We start from the raw sequence: 24,229 nt of genomic DNA, 5'->3' as shown, positions 1-24,229 counted from the left end.
ATCAGACTGGAATTCCAGGACAGCCAGGACTGTTGCACAGAGAAACCCCTTCTGGAAACACCACCCCCTCCCCGCAAAAAAAAAAAGTAAGGAAGGAAAACTTTGATCAATTGGCAATGCCTGCCTTGGCTGACTTGTAGTAGCATACTGATGGGAAAGCCTGTCTCAAGACCTGTGCTCTACCCTCACCTTAAGGGTGGCCATGCTACTGCCCACGCTGTGTCGTCACACTGCCAGGAGGCTGAAGAGCACTGACAGTCACTTCTGTGGGGATTGGATGGAAGAGCACCCCCAGTCTCAGGGTAAAGGAGTTCATCCCTTTAAAAGGGTCATCCCACAGATGCTCTGGCAGGGCTGTGTGCTGCAGGCCCGGGTGGCAGGAGCATCTGTGTCATCGGCTGGACTCTGCCATGTTATCTGGATGAAGACAGCTTGGCTGGCCTTGGTGTGTGAGATGGCAACTCAAGACATCACTCACACAGAAATGTCCCTGAGATGAATCCAGAACGTGGCAGTCCAAACTATCCAGTGCTATCCAGAAGCCAGGATCGAGTAAAAGGACAATCTTCTTTTGTGGAGTTTTTCTGTTGTTCGTTTCAGGTCTGTTTTTTGTTTCTTTAAACAAGCCTATCTGGCCTAGCACTCACTATATAGACAAGACTGGCCTTGAACTCACAAAGATTCACCTGTCTCTACCTCTTGAGTGCTGGGATTAAAGACATGCACCACGATCCCTGGTGCAATTTTAAAAAGTACACTCTTAGCAGAAGACACACGAGCATGTGTCGTGAAGTGTTGCTAGAAAACGCCAACGTGGCCAGAGGAGACCCAGACTTTGCCCCTGCTTCCCCTGATCCCGTCCCACAGCTGAAGCTAAGAGGAGCAACGTAAGCTGATAATCAGGTCCCCATGGCTTGGAATGTGGTATTGCTCCATGAGGGGTCCAGGTGTCTGTTGACATCCTCCAATCTGTGCTTGCGGGTTCCGGATGCGTTCTTCAGCATCCTTCCCTCTTGCTACCACTGTATCCTGATGTCCGCCCAGGCCCTTTTTGTTCTTTACATCACTTTGGGGGTTTTGACTTGTTCTTTTTCTTCTGCACTGGAAAAAAAAAACAGTAACATGAAAGAAACAAGAAAGGGAGAAGAAAGAAAGGTAAAAAGAAGAAAGGGCTAGGTAGTGGTGGTACAGACCTTTAATCCCAGCACTCAGGAGGCAGAGCCCAGCAGATCTCTGAGTTTGAGGCCAGTCTGATCTAAAGAGCAAGTTCCAGGACAGTCAGAGATATACAGAGAAATCCTATCTCGAAGAACTGAAAAGAAGAAGAAAAAAAGGTAAGGAAAAAAAAACCCTGAGGATTAGATTTAGCAATGTGACCTTAATCCTGACCAAGGCAGTTTAGGTGAAAGGGTGGAACCAAGTATCTCCCTTGTGCTAGGCTCACAGGCATATACCACCACACCCTACCTTTTTGGAAATTATGGTTTGATGCAGATTAGAACAATCCAGTCAGTGAGTGAGGGAAAGTCCAAGGAGGAAAGTCCTGTCAGAGGGACAGGATGCTCAAGGGAGCTGGGACACTCAAGGGAGGAGCAAACAGACACATCCCTGCAGCAGGAAGGGAGGCTGAGCCCAAGCACAGAGGCTGGAATGCGTGGAGCAGGCGTTGAGGGTGGAAGAGAATGTCCTTCGGATGGGTCTGTTTCCCAGGGAAGCGAGAAGCAAGCTCGTCCCTCGAGAAGAGGACACAGGCGGAGAAGCTGGAGTTGAGGAGAAGCGGAAAGCCTGACCCTCCTCGCTAGGACTGGAGAGAGGGTAATGGCTGAGACACATGGTAGGTGGTGGGCATGATGTTAAAGTGAGATCAGCAGGCTGTGTCCCTCCTGCACCCCAGTCAACTGCGGAGGACCACTCAGGGTGTGGTTTGGCCAGGTGGAGGCAATTAAATGATGGGGAGAAAGAAGGGGGCTGAGGGTGTAGGCAAGGAAGTAATTACAGCGATGGTGTGGACTCTGAACTGGGTAAGGGGGAAAATCAAGGATGTGAGAGAGTCCAGGAACAGGGAGAGAAAGGAGGAGCAAAGGATTAAAGGACCTGGCGGGTGAAGAAGCTAATGGAGTTGGGGTTGTCTGCATAAGTAGAAGAGATGAGAGGTGAGGTTGATATCAACGGTATGCAGGGTAGGGGCACAATTACTGGTAATGACAACATCCATTACCTTGGCCATGAGGACATGAAGTAGGCTGGAGGCCAAGAGTCACAGGAAGAGGGGATGGGTGAGCCGCCGCTGGGAAGGAGCACCTGTGTGTAATTTGGCTTCCCAAAATCACCCGGGAGCTCCTCATTAGGACTTAGGCCTGGGGTTCAGACAGATCTAGGTATGAAGTCTCTTTTTACAACTTTGTGGCCCCACACAAATGACTTCATTTCTCTGGCCTTGTTTTCCCCTCCCGCACAGTGAATGATGGCTCTTGTGTCATGAGATTATGTTCTGAAATCTGGTGAGGCGTGGAAAAGATCATAAGGAAAAGAGCATGCTCTGTGGGGTGAGTTTATCAGCTGGGTGGTGGAGGCGTAGGCCTTTAGTTCCAGCACTTGGTGGCGGGGAGCGGGGGACAGAAGCAGGTGGATCTCTGTGAGTTCAAAGCCAGCCTAGTATATGAAGCCAGTTCCAGGACAGCCAGAACTGTTACACAGAGAAACCCCGTCTCAAAAAAACAACAAAACAAAACAAAAAGTAGCCACTCATCAGTTCCCAGAATGCTTTCTTCTGGGGCCCCAGAGCTGATATGCCAATGTAGCAATCCAGCCTCTCTCTTCTGGTCCTCAAATCAGGTAGTATGAATGGGAGCGCTTCCCCTATTCCACTCCCATCTTAAAGAACAAGAAGCTGGGGTCCAGCAGGCAGAGACTGTTCCCTGTCACGACAATTCTATTATCATAGAGAACAAGCTCCCTTTTAAAATCAGCTGGAGTCATCGCTGAGACGGGAAATGTGACCAGGTGCCTGGCAGAGGCACACCTATGCCACCCTGAAGCCAACTGGCCTCCAGATGCACCCAAGTGCATTCCCACCATCCATTGGGATACTCCAGTGTCGGCTTTAATGGAAACAGAAGATCTTACTGGGCACGCCTGTGTTCTCTGTCTTGGCTTCCTACGTTCCCCAAGTCACCCCTAGCCCCGCTGGGCAAACATGGAAGGCGTGAGCTTTGCGAATGGACGTGTTGACAGAGGATGATTCAGAGTACATGCGTTGTCTAATTGCTCTCCCTAACCCAGACAGAAGGAGACAGACAAAGAGATTTGAAGTTCCTTAGCAAAGTGTGTAAGGGGGACACTGCTTGGACTTGTCCCTCAATGGCTGTCAGCCTAGCTGGTCCACCTGGGGCAAATCCCTCCTGCTCGCTATACCCCACTTTATTTATAAACTGAGAAGACGAAGACAGGAACTGCCCATGGCCCCGCTTAGCTGGAGCCTTCAGGCTTCTATGACTATGTGGTCTGCTAGCTCTCTGGCTTCCTTGGCTATTCAGGGACAAACACAGAGAGATAGGGCAGAAGGGGATCTGACAGAGATTCACCACACCAAGAAGCTGACCCTGGCCAAGCATCTCAGGTCCCTGCCCTCCTTTCAGTTACTCTTTCCAGTGGCCCTATTTTATTATCTGAGCCACCACCTGAAACAGCTCGTTTCTTTCTCCATTGTCTCTCTGCAGTCAAAAGCCCTAGAAGGACAAGAACTTTGCCTGTCCTGTCCCAGGGTTCAGCCTCACACTTGGTACCTAGTCAGTTCCCTAAGTACATATGTTGACTAAAGAGTGAATAAAGGGATGGACGGGTGTCGTGGGTGGTGCCAGGGCTGTACCAAGCGTGACCCTCTGACCTGTGCCAACTTCTAAGGGGAGGGCTGGAAATACAGTCAGGAGGCCTGAATTCAAGCTCTATACTGCCAATTAGTGGTGTCTGACTTTGGGTACATCATTTGACCTCTGGAGCCTTGGTTTCCTCATCTGCATATCTAGAGAAATGATCTCACCTGCTGAGGCATATTTTCAGGAATGAATGATCGCATACGTAATATGATTTGGTGATCCTTAGAGGTTTAAGAAATGTTAGTTTCAGCCGAGCGGTGGTGGTGCACACCTTTAATCCCAGCACTAGGGAGGCAGAGGCAGACAGGTCTCATAGTTCGAGGCCAGCCTGGTCTATAGAGGGAGTTACAGGACAGTCAGGTTACACAGAGAAACTGTCTCAAAAATCCAAAAAAGAAAAAAGAAAGAAAGAAAGAAAGAGAAGAAAGAAAAAGGACAGAGGAAGGAAGGGAGAAGGAGAGGAGAAGAAGAAAGAAAGAAAGAAAAGAAAGAAGGATGGAGGACGGAAGGGAGAATTAGAGGAGAAGAAGAAAGAAAGAAAGGAGACAGGGTCTCGCTCATTATGTAGCCCTGGCTGACCCAGAACTCAATATGTATGACCTTGAATTTCTGACCCTCTCTGGGAGGCTGGGATTGCATGCCTGGTTTATATAGTTCAGAAATCAAACTCAGGACTTCATACATGCTAGGTAAGACCTATACCAATCCAGTCACACCCATTCCTTTGTGTCCATCAAAAGTCTATATAACAAAATAGTGGATTGTCAAGGTGGCTCAGGGAGCCAGGTGGTGGTGGCATACACCTTCATTCCAGCATTTGGGGAGGCAGAGGCAGATGGATCTCTGTGAGTTCCAGGTAAGCCTGGTCTGTAGAGAGTTCCAGGCTAGCTAGAGCTACACAGAGAAACTGTGTCTCAAAAAACCAAACAAACAAACAAACAAAATTGGCTCAGGAAGTAAAAGATCTTGACATCAAAGCTGAGAACTTAAATTTGATTCCTGGATTACCCACCTCCCATGCACACACATGCAGTAAATAAATGTAAGGAACGGCGAAGGTGTGCACCTTTAATTCCAGCACTTGAAAGGCAGAGGCAAGCAGGTGTCTGAGTTTAAGGCCAGCCTGATCTGCATAGTGAGTTACAGGCCAGCTAATGAGACCCTTTCTCCCAAATATAAAATAACAAAAAGTAAAAGAATAAATAAATATTAAAAAACCAACTTCACTGGGGAGAATACAGGGGCGTTGCTCAGGCTCACCGGGCCGAGCACATGGCGCCTTCTCTCAGGGGTTCCAGGACAGGGAAACAAGGGCAGCATGTCGCTGGGGCTGGCTTCCGGGAAGAAATGTGTGTTCTGGTCGGAGGCAGGCCAAGCTGTGTCCTGTCAGACCCTGGGAAGTAGTAGCTGCCTCTAAATCCTGATCCCTCCTTCACTATCATGAAGGCTTCTCCTTAGCCTGCCTTGTAGGAGAAAGGTTGGTTATGGGATTTGTTATATCATTAGAATGAGAGGAAAAAGCACTGCAGTTATGAATCAGGATGTCTCAATTACGATTCTTCCTCCTCCTCAAGACACACATATTTAAAATCTAAAAATCAAAGTGGACAAATTCAAAAGTAGCAATAAGTCTCAGCCTCTATGATCTGTAAAAGAGGGAGAAAAGCCCTGGGTCGGCCCAGACAGGGCGGAGAGAGGAAGCTGCTTAGATTTTTACACCTCCATCAGGACCATAACGGGCACCCACAGGCTATGTGATGATTGGTAATAACGCCCTCTCTTTGAGCAGATTTCACCTCACCTAAAATGGAACATGTTCGTCAGGCACGCTGTGGTTCGAAGGGCCAATCGGGAATAAATTAGAAAGCGGCCGGCTCGTTAAACACCGAAACATTACAGAGACCGCCCTCCCTCCTTCTTGACGCTGGAGGGCGCTGTCCCTCTAAGTCCCGGCAGGCTCGGGCCAATCACGTGCTGTAGAAGTTCTTTAAAGCCCAAAGGAGGGAATTCAACCCGAGAGTGGGGGCGGGGAAGGGGAGTGCCTTTCAACCAATCGAAATCCCTGGGAGCCGGCACTCCGGTGCAAAACTCTGTTGGCCAATGGTAGGAGTGGGACGAGAGGCGGGGCGGCTCCCACTGTGTGACAGCTGCTTCGACCAATGGGGATGCGGCCCGCGGCCTATAAGAGTCAGCCGGGTCCCAGCCACCTGGCTCTAAGGTCTGTTAGTCCTAGCCGCCCTCGGAGGTGTCCCCTGGGTTTGCCTCGCCGCCGCCGGGTCCCCGCACCCCGCCCCCAGCTTCGGCCGGTGCGCATCCACTCTCACCGCTCTCCTCGCCTTAACTATTCCCGGGTTTCTGCCGTCGGGGCGCCGGGGCCGGGCGAATGATGCCGTCGGAGAGTGGAGTTGAGAGCCTGGAGCGGCCAGCTGGACAGGTGGGGACGGATGCAGCCTCGGTAGAGGCCACGGTTGGGGCGGCCGGCGGCGGCCCGGACCCAGAGGCCTCCTCGGCTCCTCTGGGACGGCACCAGAACCGGCTGAGCTGGCCACAGGTGAAGCGGCTGGACGCGCTGCTGAGAGAGCCGATCCCCATTCACGGGCGAGGCAACTTCCCCACGCTGAGCGTGCAGCCCCGGCAGATCGTGCAGGTGAGGGGACGCTGGCAGGGGCAGAGGGCTGGGGCGGTGCTCTGCCGCAAGACACCTGGAGTCTACGATTGACTAGGCAACTAGGGAAACTAAGGAACGGGGACCAGGGCTACTACCAGCTCTGCTCTTCTGCACCCTATTGAGCTTTCCTGTCCACAGTCTTGGGGAGCCCTTATTCCCTGGGAACCACTCACCAAGATCCTCGCTGGGAGATGAGGAAGGCACTAGATGGGGCATCGTCCCATCTGCAAGCAAAGGCAAAAAAGGTACGGGCAGCCGCCAACTAGGAATGTGTGTGTTTGATTCCAAAATAGCTTTCTTCCTCAACTTCACATCCTTGGACCTCCTGCTCCCTCCTGCTCCAGGGGCACTCTGTCCTTGTGTTCCCACAGCCCTTGGCTCAAGAAACCTTGGCTAGGTGAAACAACTCAGAAATCTTTGGGAAGACTCCCTGCCTCCCACGTGCTTCGGCCAAACCGGAGACCCCACCCCTGAAGATAGTATCAAATTTCCATTTTAGGTCTTCCTCCTCCCTTAAGACTGAAAATGAAGGCCAGTCAAGGTTCAGACCCCAAAACACCACCCCCTTCCTGAGGATCAGGAGAGGGAAGGTTCTAGCAGCTGTTTCCTCTATCAAACTCCATCTTCCCTTTTACTTAACCCTGTATGACCTCAAACTTACTCTTTGGGGTTCTAGCCCGAGCACTCCCGTATTCTGAAATACCAGAGGATGCCAGTTCTCATCCCCCATTCTAGCTGAGACCTCAGGTGGGACCCTCAGCTACCTAAGGCTACCCCATGAGGTGGAGATCAAGCTCAGGGAATCCCGGAGCTCACAGGGAGCAGATGGTACAGGTTCTACTGTTTCCCACCACTCCCCCTGGCTCCGAAGCTCGACATCTAGATCTTAAGGGAGTGTGATAATGGACTAGAAAAGTCTAGCGATGTTTTCTGTGTGTCACAGCCAATCATGGGCTTTACCCACAAACCAGGTAAAGCTGGACATAATATCCACCCCGCCCCCCACAGATACTATAGCCTCCAACAGCAAGGGAGGGTGGCCGCTGAGGGATGGTCTTACCCTCCCTTCCTAGGAACACAGATTGAGATGGAGGGGGCGGGGACAGATTCTCCTGGGCTGACTCACTGGCTGTCCCAGTGGAGCTGGCTAAGGCATTCCTTGCTTGCCCGCCGTCGTCGTCGTCTGGATTATTAGTAAACCCACTTCGGCTTGTTTTTTTTTTTTTGTTTTGTTTTGTTGTTTTTTTTTTTTTTTTTTTTTGAAATAGGGTCTTCCTGTGTTTTGGGCTCCTCTTAAACTTATAGACTCTAGCGATCCTCCTGCCCCAGGGTCCTGAGTATCTGGTGTAGCCACCACTCTGCCAGTTTTTACTCTTGAGGAAATACCATAAGCCCAGGCATGAAGGGACGGAAAGGTGGTCCTCAGCATGATCATGCCTCTGCAGGAACACGTATCTCTACTGACACTACGGGCACATATGCGGCTGGGTACCGTCCTCTGTCTCCTAGTCATGTGAGGGAGACTGAGTGAATGGGAGCCAAGTTCATGGTCTGGTCCTTCTAAACTAGGGACATCCCAGAGCAGGGAACTGTGGTGGGCTGTGGAGTGGGGAGGTGACGGGCTTCAGGACTAGACTGAGAAGTCGCGTGTCTGGGTTCATGGCTTATTCCCTCTGCTGGGCTTCACGGCCCCATCTGTGCAATGGAAGTGGATTCCACTACTCAGCAATATCCTTTCTGGTTCCAGACTCCCAAGGGAACACGTGCCTTCACCTGCCCCTGCAGCCAGTCTCCTGGTGGGGATCCACAGCTAGAAGCTTTAAAAGCTGTTGGGATATTAGGGGTGGGGGGAGGGAGGCAGAGGGGAGGGAGGAAAGAGCTTTCTGGGCTCCTCCCAGTGCTAAGTTGTCTCACGGTTCAAGAATGGAAGCCTCTATCTCGGTGCCCAACAAAGACTTCTCTACAGCCTCAATCCGAGCAGCTAGGGAAATCCATCCTTGTTTGTGCCTGGCTAAAGGGACCCACCTTCTTGTAGAAGCCCTTCTCTATCTAGCTCTGGAGACCAGGTTCTAGTTCAACTCTGCCACTTACTGTCTTTGTGACCTTGAACAGGGCAATGGCTTTCTCGGGGCCCAGAGAATTGAACTAAACAATCTGGATCTCTCCAGCTGCAGCCAGAGGGCTTGCTCATGCAAGCTTTGCAAGTCTTCAGTCTTCCTAAGGTCTCAGCAGAAGCCCTGGACAGAGCAAGCAGTTTGGGGAATTGGGTACCTCAGCACAGGAGAAAGGAAGCCATAGTCGCTGCCTGTTCCAAGCCTGGAAAGTCTGATTTGGGAGGCTGTGAGCTGCCTTGCTCTCCTTGGGTGTGGCAGTATCTGGGGACTGCCTGTCAAACTGGCAAGATTCATACCTGGGAGAGGGACAACAGCCGATGGTTGGCTGACACAGCTGGCCTCATGGCCCTGACGCAGGGGACATAATGAGGGGATTGCTACCTACTCACTCACCTGGCCAGATGCCATGCCCTGGAGTGGGCATCAGCTGAGGAGCAGGAGTTGGCACTAAGGCCCAATCAGCTCACCTGAGACTCAGGGTGGGGGATGGCCTCTCATTGGCTACCTGGGGGGTAGTTGCCAAAGTGTGCAATTGAAGGATCCCCATGCTGGCTGCAAAAACTAGCCCTGTTTGGCTAACGACATTCCCAGGCCCCACCTTCCCACCACCAACTATCAGTGATTTGAGGTTCATCCTCATTTTGAAAAAAAATGGTGTGGTGGTGCACCTGCCATTCCGTCACTTAGCTGGAGTTAGGGAGATTAGAAGTTCAAAGACAACCTCAGCTAGTTTGAAGCCGGCTTGGGCTACTGAGACTCTGTCTCAAAATATATATAGAGAGACAGGTAGATAGATAGATGTGGGAAATTGGTTTAATTTTGACACCTGGTCTTGCTATGTATCCCAGATTGGTCTCCAACTCTCAGTGATCCTCCTGCCTCAGCCTCCCAAGTGCTAGGGATTCAGGCATTCTCCTCCATGCCCAGCTAACGTTTTGGAAGGGTAGGATTAGAACACAAGTATATAGTCTGCTTCTTCTGAAGCCTGGGCCTGGATGTGGTAGCGAGGGAGTAGGCTATGCTGGGGGTAGGAGCCAGCTGCAGAGAGTGGGCTTAGCATCCGTGACCTCCAGGTTCAGTCCTCACTCAACAGCAAAACAAAAAGACAGGCTTGGAATTGGCCATACCTGGGTTTGATCTCGAGGGTGTGACTCCATTCCTGTGAACCTAAGTTTCCCCATCTATGACATGGAGATGAAGATCTATCCCCATGGGTTCTTGTTTGGTTGATTGGTTACTTGGGTTAGGTTTTGGTGCTGGGGATGGAGCGCAGAGCTTTCCACGTTAAGCATGTCCTCTGCAGCTGAGCCACACCCAGGTTCCGTCCCCCACCATAGATTCTGCTGAGGTCCTGCATCTGATGCTTACTAAATACCTAACCATGGTACTCCTCCCTTTCCCACCCCTGGCTGAATGTTCTGAGGGCCAGTTCTTTCCTTCCCACCCCCATTACCATGACAACTCCTTCCGGAAGTCTTCCTGGAGGGAGCCGCCCGCCTCAGATTGCCCCACTGCGGCTTGCTTCCTCAGCATTTACCTGCATTCTTTGCAGTAATTCCCTGGGAGGCTGGAGAACAACCTGCCCCAGAGCCCGCGCTGACTTGGCAACGAGGTGGGGTTGCAGTCACTGAGGGCAGGAATGCTGCCTGGTCACTTTCAGGACACCGTGCGAAGGGCTTGGGGTTGCTAGGAAACCAAATGTCTGTGTTCACCCCCAGCTTCACTCCTCTCCCACGAGAGCCAATGCCCAGAAGACTTACAGGTGTTCCCTGTCGTGTTCCCATGCATCAACCCTGGGGCTCCAGGTGGGGTCCCCCATATCCTCCTGCCTCAGCCTTCTAAGTGGCTGGGATTACAGGCCTGCTCTGCCACGCCCAGCTCAGTCCTGTCATTTCTGAATGGCTTCTGCCCATGTAGCATTTGCTTCCCTGGCTCCTTTTGAGGGCAGAAGAAAAAAAAATGTATGTGTCATAGTCAAAAGAAAGAATGGGGCTGGAGAAAAGCTCAGCAGTTAAGAGCACTGGCTGCTCTTGCAGAGGACTGGCTTCTCTTCCTGGCACCCACAGGATGGCCCACAACCACCTGTAATCCCAGTTCCAAGGGTCTGTAGCCCTCTTCTGGCCTCCATGGATGGAGCACATGTGTAAACACACAGGGAAAACACACATATACATAAAACAAAAATAAAATCTTTTAAAAACTGAAAATAGCCAAGCGGTGGTGGCACACCCCTTTATTCCCAACACTCAGAAAGCAGAGGCAGGTGGGTCTCTTGAGTTTGAGGACAGCCTGGTCTACAGAATAAGTTCCAGAACAGCCAGAGAGAGCTACATAGTGAGACCCTGCCTCTAAATAAATAAATTCACAATTCAAAAGAACTTACATAGACTTGTGAATCTAGTCAACGTGGAAGTGCATTTTCACACCCTTTTATTGGCTGACTAGAACAGTAGTCCTCAAAAAGGATTGCCATGGGAGTTTATGTGCGAGGCCATGTGGGTGCAGCCCATCACACAGTGCCTGGCACGATACCAAGCATTTGCCTTGCTCTGTTAGGAAGGTCAGGCAGCATGGTGGGAAGATCTAGGCCCCAAACTGAATGCCCGGCTCCCGGCTGTGTGACTTTGGACAGCTCTCGGGCTACTCTGTGCTTCTGTTTCCCAACCTGTGAAGCAGGACTATACCTTGCCTCATCAGGTTATTAGGAAGATTAAGTGAGGTTGTATTTTAATATAAAGTGCTTAGTAAGTTCTCGGCTTGCATTTGTTATTTTTATTGCTCTTCTGAGTCATTCCTTTCAACTGGGCCCTTCTCCAGATTGGCAAATCAAGGCTTTGTAAGTTACAAGACTTTGCAAAGACACAGAAACCGGTAAGAGGCCAGCAGTGGCGGGTAGGTAGGGCGATTAATCCTGGAAGCCCCGGGTGCAGACCTGAGAGGCCCAGGCATCTGACCCTTCTCTCCTCCCCACTACCCCCTATAGGTGGTCCGCAGCAGCCTGGAAGAACAGGGACTGCATGTACACAGCGTTCGACTGCACGGCTCGGCCGCCAGCCACGTGCTGCACCCCGAGAGTGGCCTAGGCTACAAGGACCTGGACCTGGTGTTCCAGATGGACCTGCAGAGTGAGGCGTCCTTCCAGCTGACCAAGACAGTGGTCCTGGCTTGTCTGCTGGACTTCCTGCCGGTGGGTGTGAGCCGGGCCAAGATCACGCCACTGACCCTCAAGGAGGCCTACGTGCAGAAGCTGGTGAAAGTGTGCACGGAGCTGGACCGCTGGAGCCTCATCTCGCTGTCCAACAAGAGCGGTAAGAACGTGGAACTCAAATTCGTGGACTCCGTGAGGCGCCAGTTCGAATTCAGCATCGACTCCTTCCAGATCATCCTGGACTCGCTGCTGCTCTTTGGCCAGTGCTCATCCACACCAATGTCGGAGGACTTTCACCCAACTGTGACAGGCGAGAGCCTATATGGGGACTTTGCTGAGGCCTTGGAGCATCTGCAGCACCGTGTCATTGCCACCCGCAGCCCTGAGGAGATCCGTGGCGGTGGCCTCCTCAAGTACTGCCACCTCTTGGTGCGGGGCTTCCGGCCAAGGCCCAGCACTGACGTTCGTGCCCTACAGCGATACATGTGTTCCCGTTTCTTCATCGACTTTCCGGACCCGGTGGAGCAGAGACGCATTCTGGAACGCTACCTGGAGGCCCACTTTGGTGGAGCAGATGCAGCCCGCCGGTATGCTTGCCTTGTGACACTGCACCAGGTGGTCAACGAGAGCACAGTGTGCCTCATGAGCCACGAGCGCCGCCAGACCCTGGACCTTATCACCATGCTAGCCCTCCAGGCGCTAGCTGAGCAGGGCCCTGCTGCCGCCGCTGCCCTGGCCTGGAGACGTCCAGGCTCTGATGGAGTTGTGCCAGCCACTGTTAATTACTATGTGACCCCCATGCAGCCGCTGCTGCCCCGGGCTCACTCCTATCCCACCTGGCTGCCTTGCAACTGACTGATCCTGGCTAGAAGGGAATGAGCTTCATGGGGGTGGGGCAGGGTCATCAGGTATGTGCAGAGGATATGGCCAGACACGGGCCGCCTGTGCCAGCTGGCCTGGTACTAGAGGGTTGGGCTTTTGAACAGACCAGACTTTTCCTGCATGAGGTTCCTATGGGCCAAGTCAGGTTCTTGACAGGAGGACCCTATGGTCATCGTACCACACTCTTGGACCTGCATGACTTGGGTCACAGAGACTAACTTGTTGAAAAGACAAAGTCAGCTGGGGTGGCACTCTTAGTACCGACACCTTGGGTCGATTTCCATGGCCTAGATGGGGTCAGCCCACAAGGACCCAGAAGCTCCTACACTGGCTACAATATGACATCACTGGCAGGAATGCTCACTTTGGGGTCTATATGAATGACTCTCAGAGCCGGGTGGTCCAACCTCGCTGACCATTAAGAAGAGGTAAACTAAGGCATGAGGCAGCTCTCTGTGTTTCAGGCTCCTGAAACCCATGTGGACTTCTTGAGGTGCTGAGGTATCCAGTGGGCAGGTAAACAGCCACGACAGGATGCCACCCTCTCCCTTCCCTTGTGCCTCCCAGGAGCCCTGCTGTCTGGGCACTAATGCTGGGGGCTGCCGGGTTCAAAGCTGCCACAGTCAGCTACTCCCACCCCACAGCTCGGTTATGGGATTTTCACGTGGCGGGCGGGCGGGAGGGAGGCATACCCCATCTCCTTTCCCATTCCTCTGAGCTTGCCACTGTGGTGCACTCTCCCACCAATAAAAGAGTCTACACCTGGCATCACCGTATGCTTTCTCCTGGGGTAAGGATCTCTCTGGCACAGGGTTGGCCCTACCTCTCCAGGCTGTTTGACTTGTGATGTGGGAGGAGGAGCCAAGGAGCGGCTGTGGCGTGTCCCTCCTGTCCATAGCTTGACAGCTGTGAACTGGGAGTCTGGCGGGTCTCCATGTTGGCTCAGCAAGTCTAGGCCTCTCGTGTTAAAGGGGTATATACCCTGGAATCCCAGAGGCCCAAACCTGGCCTTTGGTGAGCAGGTCTGCCCACTCTGCCCAGGCAATAAGCAGGGTGAATCTGAACTGGAATGAAAGCTGAGGCTAGGGGACTTGCAGCGGTCCCCCAGAGTCCAGGTATGGTCTTCCAAGCAAGTGGACACGGGCATGCTCTAGCTCATTGTGAACATGTCCCCTAGAGATTGGCTGGGTCTCTCTGAACCTAGCTGGGGCCAGCCAAGTGGTCCAGCAGTGCCAGCTTTTGGGGAGCTAATCCCTCAGGGCATCAGTCACTCACTTCTGGACGCTGCCTGCTGTTTACCCCGCCTCTTTGATCTGGGGGATCGCAAAGCTTTTAACATACTCAGCCTCATTAGGCCCCTCTGAAGTGGTGACTTTGATGGTTCCAGTCAGATGGGAAAGAATAAAGCAGCAAAGGAGGCCCCAGGTCATCAGAGGGGAGTCTTCACCTGCGCTGTGGGTTTGGCCAGGTGCCTCAGTTCCTTCTGCTCCTAGCTCTAAATGGCTGGAAAGACAATTGAAAAGGATCTCCCAGGCCCGACCTTGCTGGCACACACCTTTAATCCCAGCACCCCGGAGGCAGAGGCGTGCAGATCTCTGAGTTTGGTGCCAGCCTGGTCTACAGAGTGAGTTCCAAGACAGGCTCCAAAAGCTACACAGAGAAACACAGTCTCGAAAAAGAAAAACCGGGGTGGGGTAGTAGGGGCTCTCCTATCCTACCCATCTGTGGCCACCTAATTAAGGTGCTCAGAGAGACATAACTTCTTCTACCTCCTGATTTGGTCATGTGAGCCTAAACCTGAGCTGGGAGCAGTATAAACACAGCAGGCTCAATGGGTTGGGATGCGGGTTCACCTGGACATGCTTGGTTCAGATGAGAAACCCAGTTCTGTTTTCATGTGTATACACCGAACTCAACCATATGCCTGTTATGGTTCTGGGTTTAGGATCCTTACCCTTGTGACAGTTATACCCTAATAAGGTAAACAGTGTGATCTTAGGTCAGCAATGCATAAAAATGTATGTAACAAGGAACTTAAATCCACACAGGGTGCCCCTCATTGAAAGACGGCATTGGATTGAACAAAGACTGATAGGTTCTAGGAAGTGAGCCACATAGCTGTCTAGAGAAAGTGTTCTGGGCCAAGGGAGCTTGTCTGTGAATGTACATGTGCCCTGGCAGGCATGTCTGAAGGAGGGCACGTGTGCCTAAGGATGTCTGGCTGGTCCTGTGTGGGTGTGGGTACTCTCTAGAGCCGGCACGCACACGTGCATGGATGTGACGAGGTGGGGGGAGTGGCAGACATTCACAGCAACAGCTTTTGAGCGTGATTTATTCTAGGCCCGATGCCATGCTTAGGTATGCCCAAGCATTGGAGTTGCATCTAGAGAATAGTGTTAGTTCCATTTTAGAGACAAAAGCGCAGGCCAAAGTGGTGGAAGAGGTTTGTCAGACTCGACGCTGCATCTGCCCCTGCACTGTAGTTCCACACGGATGACAGTGACAAGCCTGTCTCCTAGGCACTTGTGGCAAGGCTCGGGCTACTTTCTGTATGACTGGCAGCGTGTAGCAGTGTGCCAAGACATACATTTTCTTGATGTATCTGTGCCAGTAGTCATGGCTTGGGGTGACTGTCTGGGACCTGTCGTGGCAACAGCACACCTGAGAGCTATGGGTGTGGTACATTGTTTCCGGGTGTGAGGAAAACACTCTGTGCCTGGCATTGTCCTTGTGGATCATCCCTGTCGCTACCTAGGAATGCCAGGATGTGCAGGCATCAGGACAGCTGAGGGGGGAGAGTCCTGTCCTTCACCTTCTAACCGCTGTACCAACAACAACCCACCCACCCCTTCCTATCAGTCTGTAAGTCAGGGGGCCAGAGCCACAGTGGGCACCTCCGGGCAGGTACATGGTATGCTGGCCCGTCAGTATCCACTATCCACCCATCTGCTCAGGGCCCTGGGGAGGCTGTTGGGTGGCATCAATGGCTCCCTTGTTTCCCAGTTTCCTGCTGCTCTTGACACTTAGGCCCCAGCAGGAGCCTGAAAGGAGAGGGTGTTTACTCTTCTCCCTCCCTCCCAGACTGTCATGGTTCACACCCCTCACGCAATGGCAGCAGGCTTTAACACTTACCTCCCAATGTGAGTTATTCTCATGAGCTCTCTGGAACCCAGGGCCTTCCACATTCTAGGCAAACACCCTATTACTGAAGTTACAGCTCCAGATTTTTTCTTGATTTTCTTTTCTTTTTTTTTAAGACGCAGTATTCTTGTGTAGCCCAGGCTAGTCTTAAATTCTCCTGTCTTCCTGCCTCCATCTCCTGAGTGCTAGGATTACAGACGTGTGCCACCCGTTCTGGCTCCCCTTTATTAGTTTCTTAGCTACATCCCACACCTAAGTTTGTTTTTTGAGACAGGGTTTCTCTGTGTATCTCTGACTGTCCTGGAACTTGTTCTGTAGACCAGGCTGGCCTTGAACTCGCAGAGATCCACCTGCCTCTGCCTCCCTGAGTGCTGGGATTAAAGGCGTGCACCACCACTGCCCGGCTCCCATACTTTTTCTATAGTCCCCTTTAAAAACTCTCCCCAGTTTAAATGCACCTGTCACCTGAGACCCCAAGGGACAGTCACCCACAACACTATACCACAAACGCTGACATCCACTGCCACAGTCTCTCAGCCTCTGCATGTGTCACTTGGTCTCACATATTTCTATCTGGGCGTCCTTGTCACACCACTGTTAACCAAGGGTCAGCTCTGAGCCAAGTCAAGGGAAAACCGCTCTGTAAGCCAGTCTCTGACCCAGACTGCCAAACCAAACAGAAGCTGTACCCACCAGACGGAAGGTGCAACGTGAGCCACAACACTGCACAGTTCAGCCTCGCATCACTGAGCTTTATTCTTCCTGTGTGTATATAGTTGGGGACTGAGTCGATATACAGAAGCCTCTAAGTTCCGAGCGGTGTGTGAGTACATGTGCCTCCTTCCCTTGTCATAAAGAAATGGATTTCCTCTGTGCATTGAACTTTGCTTGGAAGTTTGATGTTGCCACCACCTCATCCTAAGAAAGAGGTATCCCTCTAGGAGGCAGCAGCTGATTGTCTGCAAGAAGCCACAGGGATGTCCTCACTCACGTGGGGAGGACAAGGACAGTGGCTGAAGGAAAATGGGTGTTTCCTACACCAGTGATTTGCCTCAAATAGGCCTCCTGGAGCTACTGGACATAGAAGTGACAATAGGGACCCCAGCTGCACTGTGACTCCAGCTACACTGTGACCTGTTTAAGAGGGAGGAGTCTATCTTTAAAGGAAATCCTTCTCGTGGTCACAGTGGCCATGTTTGCCGCATTCTCAGCTAATTGACAGCATCTCAGGTCCCTGTATAAGCAAAGTTAAATGCAGTGTATGGAAAGCAACAGTTCAGAGTATAGCAAGTTCCCAGGCCCCAGTCCCTTGCCACTGGAAGGGCTCCTGGGAGGAGGGTGCTGAGACTGGGTACAGTCAATCCTGGAAGTCTTCCTGAGGGCGGTATCCAGAGCAGGAGTGGAATGCAGAAGTCCAGACCCATAAAGTGGAGGCTCCAAGGAGCTGGAAGAACAACGCCAAGAGCCTTAATTACCTTTTCCAGAGGCTGTCCCACCCCACCCCAAACCTTCCACAGCTGTTTCCTTGAGGGCTCTCATGGGGAGGCAGGGCAAGAGGGTTTGCTATGGAAAGGGGCTCGGAGAAGCAGAGGTTCCCTCTTTGTCCTTGGCTGGGATCCCCACAAGTCTGAGCAGCTGGAATGGAATGTTCCTGGAATGAAGAGCCCGCCCCTCCCCCACTCCTCTCCTTCCTGAGCTCCCCAGGGCTGTTCCAGAGATTCCCAATATGGTGATGCTCTAGAGCCACGGCTCTCAACCTTCCTACCCCCGTTACCCTTTAAATCAGGTCCTCACACTGTGGTGACCCCCGGCCATAAAACTATTGTCATTACTACTTCATGACTATAATTTTGCTACTGTTAGGATCGTCTCTGTGTTTTCTGATGGTCTTAGGCAACCCCTATAGGAGTGGAGACCCACAGGCTGAGAACCCCTGCTCTAGGGCCACCAAGGCTTGCATTGTTCCCCTGATGGAACAACCCATCTTTATCCATCTTCCGCATTGTCTCCCGTCCTAGGCAGAGTGGTTCCACCATCACAGGGCCCCACCACGAGACACTCAGTAGGACTTCTTACACCCAGATGTCAGCCCTTCGCTAGTGTTCCTGGAGCTGGGGAGATGGCTGGGAGGTTAAGAGTATGTCCTTCTCTTGTATAGGTCACAAGTTCGGCTCCCAGCACCCACACCAAACAGCTTTACAAATGCCTGTAACGTAACTTCAGTTCCGGGGGTCCCACACTTGTGTTCTCCAAGGGCACCTGCACACACACATACACCTAATTTTTTTTTTGTTTTGTTTTTTTGAGACAGGGTTTCGCTGTAGCTTTGGAGCCTGTCCTAAAACTAGCTCTTGTAGACCAGGCTGGCCTCGAACTCACAGAGATCCGCCTGCCTCTGCCTCCCAAGTGCTGGGATTAATGGCGTGCGCCACCACCACCTGGCTCACATACATATAATTTAAAATAAAAATAAATCTAAATAAAAAGAGAAAAGATTTAAAAGCAGGAGGTAGTCATGTACACCTTTAACCCTGGCACTCAGGAGGCAGAGGCAGGTGATTCTCTGAGTTGAAGGCCAGCCTGATCTATAGTGTAACTTCTAAGGCTGCACAGAGAAATTCTATCTCAAAAAACCAAAACAAGGCCGGGCGGTGGTGGCACACGCCTTTAATCCCAGCACTCGGGAGGCAGAGGCGGGCGGATCTTTGTGAGTTCGAGGCCAGCCTGGTCTACAAGAGCTAGGTCCAGGACAGGCACCAAAGCTACAGAGAAACCCTGTCTCGAAAAACCAAAAAAAAAAAAAAAAAAAATTAAAAACGGAAAGTCACTGCGCCAAGCTGAGACAATTCAGTTCACCCCAAGACCAAATTTCAGGTTTGTTTTGTTCTATTTTGAGCCCTTGCGCCTGCCATAGAACATGTTCTCCTCCTCTCCTGCTACCCAGGCTTTTCGCTCCCTTGGCACCAAACATCCCTGCCCAGGGAGGGGAGACAGCTGGAGTAAGCCTTGGCTGTGCTGTGCATCCAGCCCTGAACATCTTTGGCCCACCCTTGCCATAAGCCAGGTATGTTGAGTCAGCTTGACTCACCCCTAGAACCCAGACAACCAGCAAGGGTGTGTCCAGTCCTGGGGGGCTGGGTGCAAGACATACTTGGCCGCCCCTGCAGCATCTCATACCTCCCTCCCAGGACTGGACCCACTAAAAATGAGAACTCGGAAATCTCCCCAAAATGGTGCTGTCGTTAGCCCACTGAGCTTACAGGTTTACACCTTTGAGGAGACCATCTGCACACCTCAGTCTGACTCATAGGTGGCCATGGGGCTAAGAGCCTTGCATGTTGAGTGTTTGAGAGAATGTGAACGATAGGTGCTTAGTGTGGTGTCCAGTGTGAAGGAAGTGGTCCATTTATTCCAGAACTAAGGGTTCTCGTCTCTCATCACTTCTGGCCAGGGTGTAGTCAAGGAATAATGGGAGAAGAAACAGGCTGGGAATTTCCCAGCTTTCCTAAATAACTTCCTCCCCCGCCTAGACTCTCCAACTCGGAGATGCCAGGGCACCTGAGTGCCTGGTTCTCAAGGAATCAAGCTGTCAGCACAAGACACTGCCCACTGCAGGTCTGGAACACCTTCATCTGGATCTGTCAGTCGCTTCAGCCTCACGTCTAGGAACCACCTTGATCGTTAGGTGGTGGCAGAACCAAGTGCTGTCATCAGCGGAACAAATGGGTGAACACAGAACTGACTCGGGTGCCGGCAGTCAACAGTGAAAGCCTCTTCCCAAGAAGTCTTTCCTACTGGAATCTCTCTTTGAAGGCAGGGTCCCCTCTGCACCTCTTCTCGAGTTGTGCTCCCAGGGGTGGTGGATGCAGAGCAGAACCCCAGCCTACTGACGCTAGAAGCCATCACTAGAACCACTCCGTCAGTAACAGGCCTCGGGAACAGCCACCACCGCTTATTTCGCAGACCCTTACAGCCCAAAGTCAGCAAGCCCCAAGACCACGGAGGAGATAGCTGAGGGCTGGGCCACCCGGAACAGAACCGCCCCAGGCCACGCCCCCAACTCTCACGAAGCAGCTCCACACTGTCCTCTGGTGGCAATGCTAAGTTAACTGCTGGGACCAGCCTAAAAGCAAAGGGGCTTCTGCTTCTCCAGATTCACTGTTTGACACAGTGTCCTCATTGCACAAATGCCCAGGGTCCCTGAACTCGCCCAGTCTGCAGACTAGGGGCCATCAAGAAAGTATTCAGCCAGAGCTACACAGTGAGACCCTGTCTCAAAAACAAACAAAAGTGTTCAGGAAGTCATGTGGGAAGAGTGCTTTCTGATCAGGGGTAGAGTAATATAAGCCAAAGTCTGAAACATAACTTCCAGGGGCTGGAGATGTAGCTCAGTTGGTAGAGTGCCTGACCAGCATGGACCAGACCCTGGGTCCAAGACCAGACTACATAAACACAGCATGGTGGGCTTTGCACCCGAAACCCCATCATTTGGAAGGGGGAGGCAAGAGACCAGAAGTCCACAGTTGGGACCAGACAGGTAGTTCAGTAGGTAAACATGCCTCTGCCGGGCCTGACCACCTGAGCTCAACCTCTGGGACCCACTCAGTGGAAGAGAGATTGGATTCCTGCAAGTTTTCCTCTGACCTCCGCACAGGGCTCTGGTACATGCATGCCCCTCACCCACCCACAAATAAGGCATGTTTTGAAAAAAAAAAAAAAGTTCAAAATCATCCTCAGCTATTTATGGAGGTTAAGGCAAACTGTCTCAAAAAATAAAATTGAAAAATAACCTGGGTTCCAATTAGGTCTCCTGGGATAGTGACATCCAGGGAAGGCTACCTGGAAGAGGTCTAAGAGCAAACCCTTCACAGTGGAGATCGTCTGGTACATGTTTCTCCTGAAACCCATGGAGTAAACGGAAACCCGGGTCTGCTTGGTGAGGAGAGACTGGAGCCACACCTGGGGACTCTTCACAGGGTGCTACGAGGCTCAGACAGGGTGGGAAGGTGACTTTCACTTGGTTGAAAGGTGCACACAGACTAACTATATAACCTGAGGTTTGAGTCAGTGAGTTCTGTGTGCCTTGGCCCAGGCTTCTTTTTTGGGGTGGGGGCAGCCTGGCAACTGGAAGGGAAGGGAGTGGAGGGAGGGACCATCGCTGCCTATCCCCCCCACACCTGGCCACCCACTCTTCTCCAGCAAGTGTCATCTCTATGTATCCACCCACCCCACCTCTAAATCAGGTCAAAGCTGATTACAGCGAATCCCAAAGACAGTCCTAACTGTGATGGCAGGGAGCATTCTATGCCATTAGCTAAAAGCAGCTGCAGAGCCACTGCCTTCCTGCAGACCAGCAATCAGGTGGTCCTGGCATAAGCCCAGCACTGCAGCCAGCAATGTCACCTCCAAGAAGTCCTGTGCTCTCTGGGCCTCAGTACCCCGGATAAAACTGAAAGGACTCAGTAAGTCCACCCTATCCGGGGAAGCCAGGACATGCCAGAGTCCCCACGACACTGGTCCCAGGGCTTTCTCAGAAGCTCTGAGTGTTCCAGCTAAGGCGGCTTCAAGAAGGCCTTCTGAGAACCCAGCCGCTAAGTCGGTTACGTGTGGAGAGGAAGGCCTGATGGGGGTAGGGTCAGCAGATGACTCCTGCCTACCGCAATCTACTTGACTCCATTACTGATGTGACTCTGGCATCTTCCTCTTCCTCCTTCACTCCCTTCTCAGGTCTGACAGGAGGAACAACCATATTCAGAGAAGCTGTGACTCGGAGAGGGGACAGTACTGTTTTGGGTCACTGCGGACAGGGTCCAGAGGTCAGCTCTTCCTAACTGAAATACAGTGAAAAGGGCACACAGCCTAGGATCGGGTTCTCTCTCTCTCTCTCTCTCTCTCTCTCTCTCTCTCTCTCTCTCTCTCTCTCTCATGTGACCTTGAGAAATTACTTTTCCATTTTATAAAATGAGAACTTCAAATTAGCTCCTGGTTCCTGAGACAAGGTAGCACCGGTCTCTAGGTGTGATTTAAGTGAGTAAAATATCCTACCACAGCTTACAGTGAAAAAAAGAATCCTATGCCCCATTTTGGCTTCCCCATAGCCCTCCAGAGAGGCAGATATACCAACTTTACCACTGACAAGTGGGCTGTCATCAATCAGATGCAGGGAGCAAGCCAGGGGCCAGGCTACTGAGTGCAGACAGAGGAATGGGGCCTGAAGGGCATCTTGTCAGGAAGAGAAGCAGGTGGTATTTCCAGTCTGGCCCTTTAAGGCCCGCCTTTCTGGAAGCTGATGCCATGCCTGCCCCCTTGGGGCTGTTAAAGAGTGTCACCTGGCTCTGTCCTTGGCAGAGCCATCTTAAAGATACCTTGGGGAGGGCTGATGGTTGAGCAGGTGATAAACCTCCTATTCTGGTATTCTCCATCAGGCTACAAACACAGGTGACAAAACTATTAGGAATATGAGAAAAGCTGACTCCTAGAAGCAGCAAGGCCTAACTAAACACGCTGGGGGCAAATCTTCAACTTCTATGGGATTCTGTCTCCTTCAATGGGAAAGGGGCTCTGAGGAGGACAATCCCATCACACAGCCCCAAGGCAGCGCTCCTTCCATCCTGGGGTCTTACTCTTCCCTCCCTGAGAGATGGAGCCCCGCTGTGTAGAAACCGAAGGGCAGGACTTTACTTACCGTCCCAGGGGACCCAGGAGAGACCACACAAGAGCAGGTGAGGGTGGCAGATGCTGCAGTATCGCAGCAGGCTCCAGCTGGTTAAAGTTTGCCACCAAACCCTTCCTGAAGCCCAGCACCCTCCACTAGTTCAGCTCTGTAACGGGACAATAGCGCTGACACCTAACCCAACACGAGAGAAGTCACGAAAAGCGGACAGCTCCCTTAGGGCCTCAAAGATGCCAGACACCCCAGAGATGGGAGATCCCGACTACTGTACCCCAGAAAGCACCAGTTAACAAAACCTCACCTTAGTCTCATTTTCAGGGTCCCCTGGCCCCCGCCTGTCTCCTCCGCAGAGATGACGCCGTCCATCTAGCCAGCACTCGGACCCGTCCGTCCATCCGTCCGTCCTTCCGCCTGTCTCCGTAGCCCAGGGGTCGCGGGTTCTGAGGTCAGCGCTGCGGGGAGGCGGGGCCGCGGGGCGGGCTGCGGCGGAACGGCGAGTCGGGCTCGGGGCAGTGGCCGCGCCGCAGCCGCCCGGCGCCCCAGGGCACGCAGCTCCCCAGGCCCAACGCCGAGGCCAGCAGCGCGGGGGGGACGACCCCGGCGGCCGCGGCGCGCACCCTTCTTGAGACGCGACCCGTGCGCCGCCAGGTAGAGCTCGGCCTGGGCCACGCCGCCGCTCAGGCGACTCAGGCTCTCGGCGCGGTGCGCCAGGCGCAGCTCCGCAGCCAGGAAGACTCGGTGCAGCTGCAGCACCCGGCTCTCCAGCTCCGACACCAGGCGCCGGCGGCCCTCCACTTCCAGCAGCCGCCGCCGCGCTTCGGCCAGCTCCAGCGCGCGGCCCCCCCGCCCCTGCCGCCGCACCCGCACCCCCGCCCGCGCCCCCCGCCGGGCCCGCGCCCCCTGGACCCCCACTAGCACCCTGGCGCCAGCGCTGCAGCTCCTGGCCCTCCGCCGGTGTCTCCGCCGCCTCGGGCAAGGGCGGTGACTGAGTGGGTGTCGGGGTCGAGGTCGGTGATGGGGGTGGGGGCTGAAGGGACGGCAGGGGCTCCCGGGGTGGCGGCGGGGGGGACCCCGGTTCTGCCGTCCCTTCCTGGGCCCCTGGGCCACAGGCGCTGATGCGGCAGCCCGGCATCCCCCGCCCCGCGGCGGTCCCCGGCTGTCGGTACGCTGGGAGGAGAGATGCTGGGTATGAGAGGAGGAAGAGGCGGCCGCAGAACCCACACCCAGGCCGCACGCGCCGCCCCGCAACTTATAGCACATGGGGCGGAGCGATGGGCCGGACAGCCAATCCGAGACTTGCAGGTCCTCAATCGGCCCTGCCCTCCACCAAGAAGCGTGTCCGCAAGCGCCTCAGGTTCCCGGTCCTTCTCCCTGGTTAGCCCGGGATCACCCCAAATTTTGGGTGGAAAGTAGCGGTCACTTTCCTCGCCTGGACTCTCACAGCGGTAAAGGGATGCTTTAAAGTCATACATTGCAGTCTCCACCCAGAGAAGGGTTTGGACTGAGCGTCACCCCCGCTCCCCTTCCCCGCCCTCACGACCGTGAGAGCCTGGCCTAGAACTCAGTGCTCAGGATCTCCTGGGCCACAAGGCTCGCTAGGACGCCCTCCCCCATCATTCTGGGGTTGTGCGGTGATTAAGGCAAAGGGACGACTGGCGTCCACAGAAGAATGGACATATGATTGGATTGGTTGCACACCAGGAAGGCACTTGACTTGCAAGACAAACC

General features: G+C 53.1%; 2 protein-coding genes across 2 annotated transcripts; one reads left to right on the top strand and one right to left on the bottom strand.

The window, feature by feature from the left end:
- The first annotated feature begins 6,082 nt into the window (after positions 1 to 6,082).
- Tent5b (terminal nucleotidyltransferase 5B) lies at positions 6,083 to 13,453 on the top strand. Its single transcript, XM_048434097.3, has 2 exons — positions 6,083 to 6,522; positions 11,641 to 13,453. The coding sequence occupies exons 1-2, from the start codon at positions 6,259 to 6,261 to the stop codon at positions 12,658 to 12,660; spliced, it is 1,284 nt and encodes a 427-aa protein (XP_048290054.1). The 5' UTR covers positions 6,083 to 6,258; the 3' UTR covers positions 12,661 to 13,453.
- A 9,355-nt stretch (positions 13,454 to 22,808) lies between these two features.
- On the bottom strand, positions 22,809 to 23,721 carry Trnp1 (TMF1 regulated nuclear protein 1). Its single transcript, XM_085686725.2, is given in 3 exon segments — positions 22,809 to 23,091; positions 23,093 to 23,344; positions 23,346 to 23,721. Coding segments are annotated over 3 exon segments (684 nt in total). The 5' UTR covers positions 23,634 to 23,721; the 3' UTR covers positions 22,809 to 22,947.
- Positions 23,722 to 24,229: the final 508 nt, after the last annotated feature.

Source organism: Myodes glareolus, chromosome 3 (assembly GCF_982192425.1).
Source record: "Myodes glareolus chromosome 3, mMyoGla1.1, whole genome shotgun sequence".
NCBI classification, from domain to species: domain Eukaryota; kingdom Metazoa; phylum Chordata; class Mammalia; order Rodentia; family Cricetidae; genus Myodes; species Myodes glareolus.
This window is presented reverse-complemented; position numbering and strand designations above follow the sequence as displayed.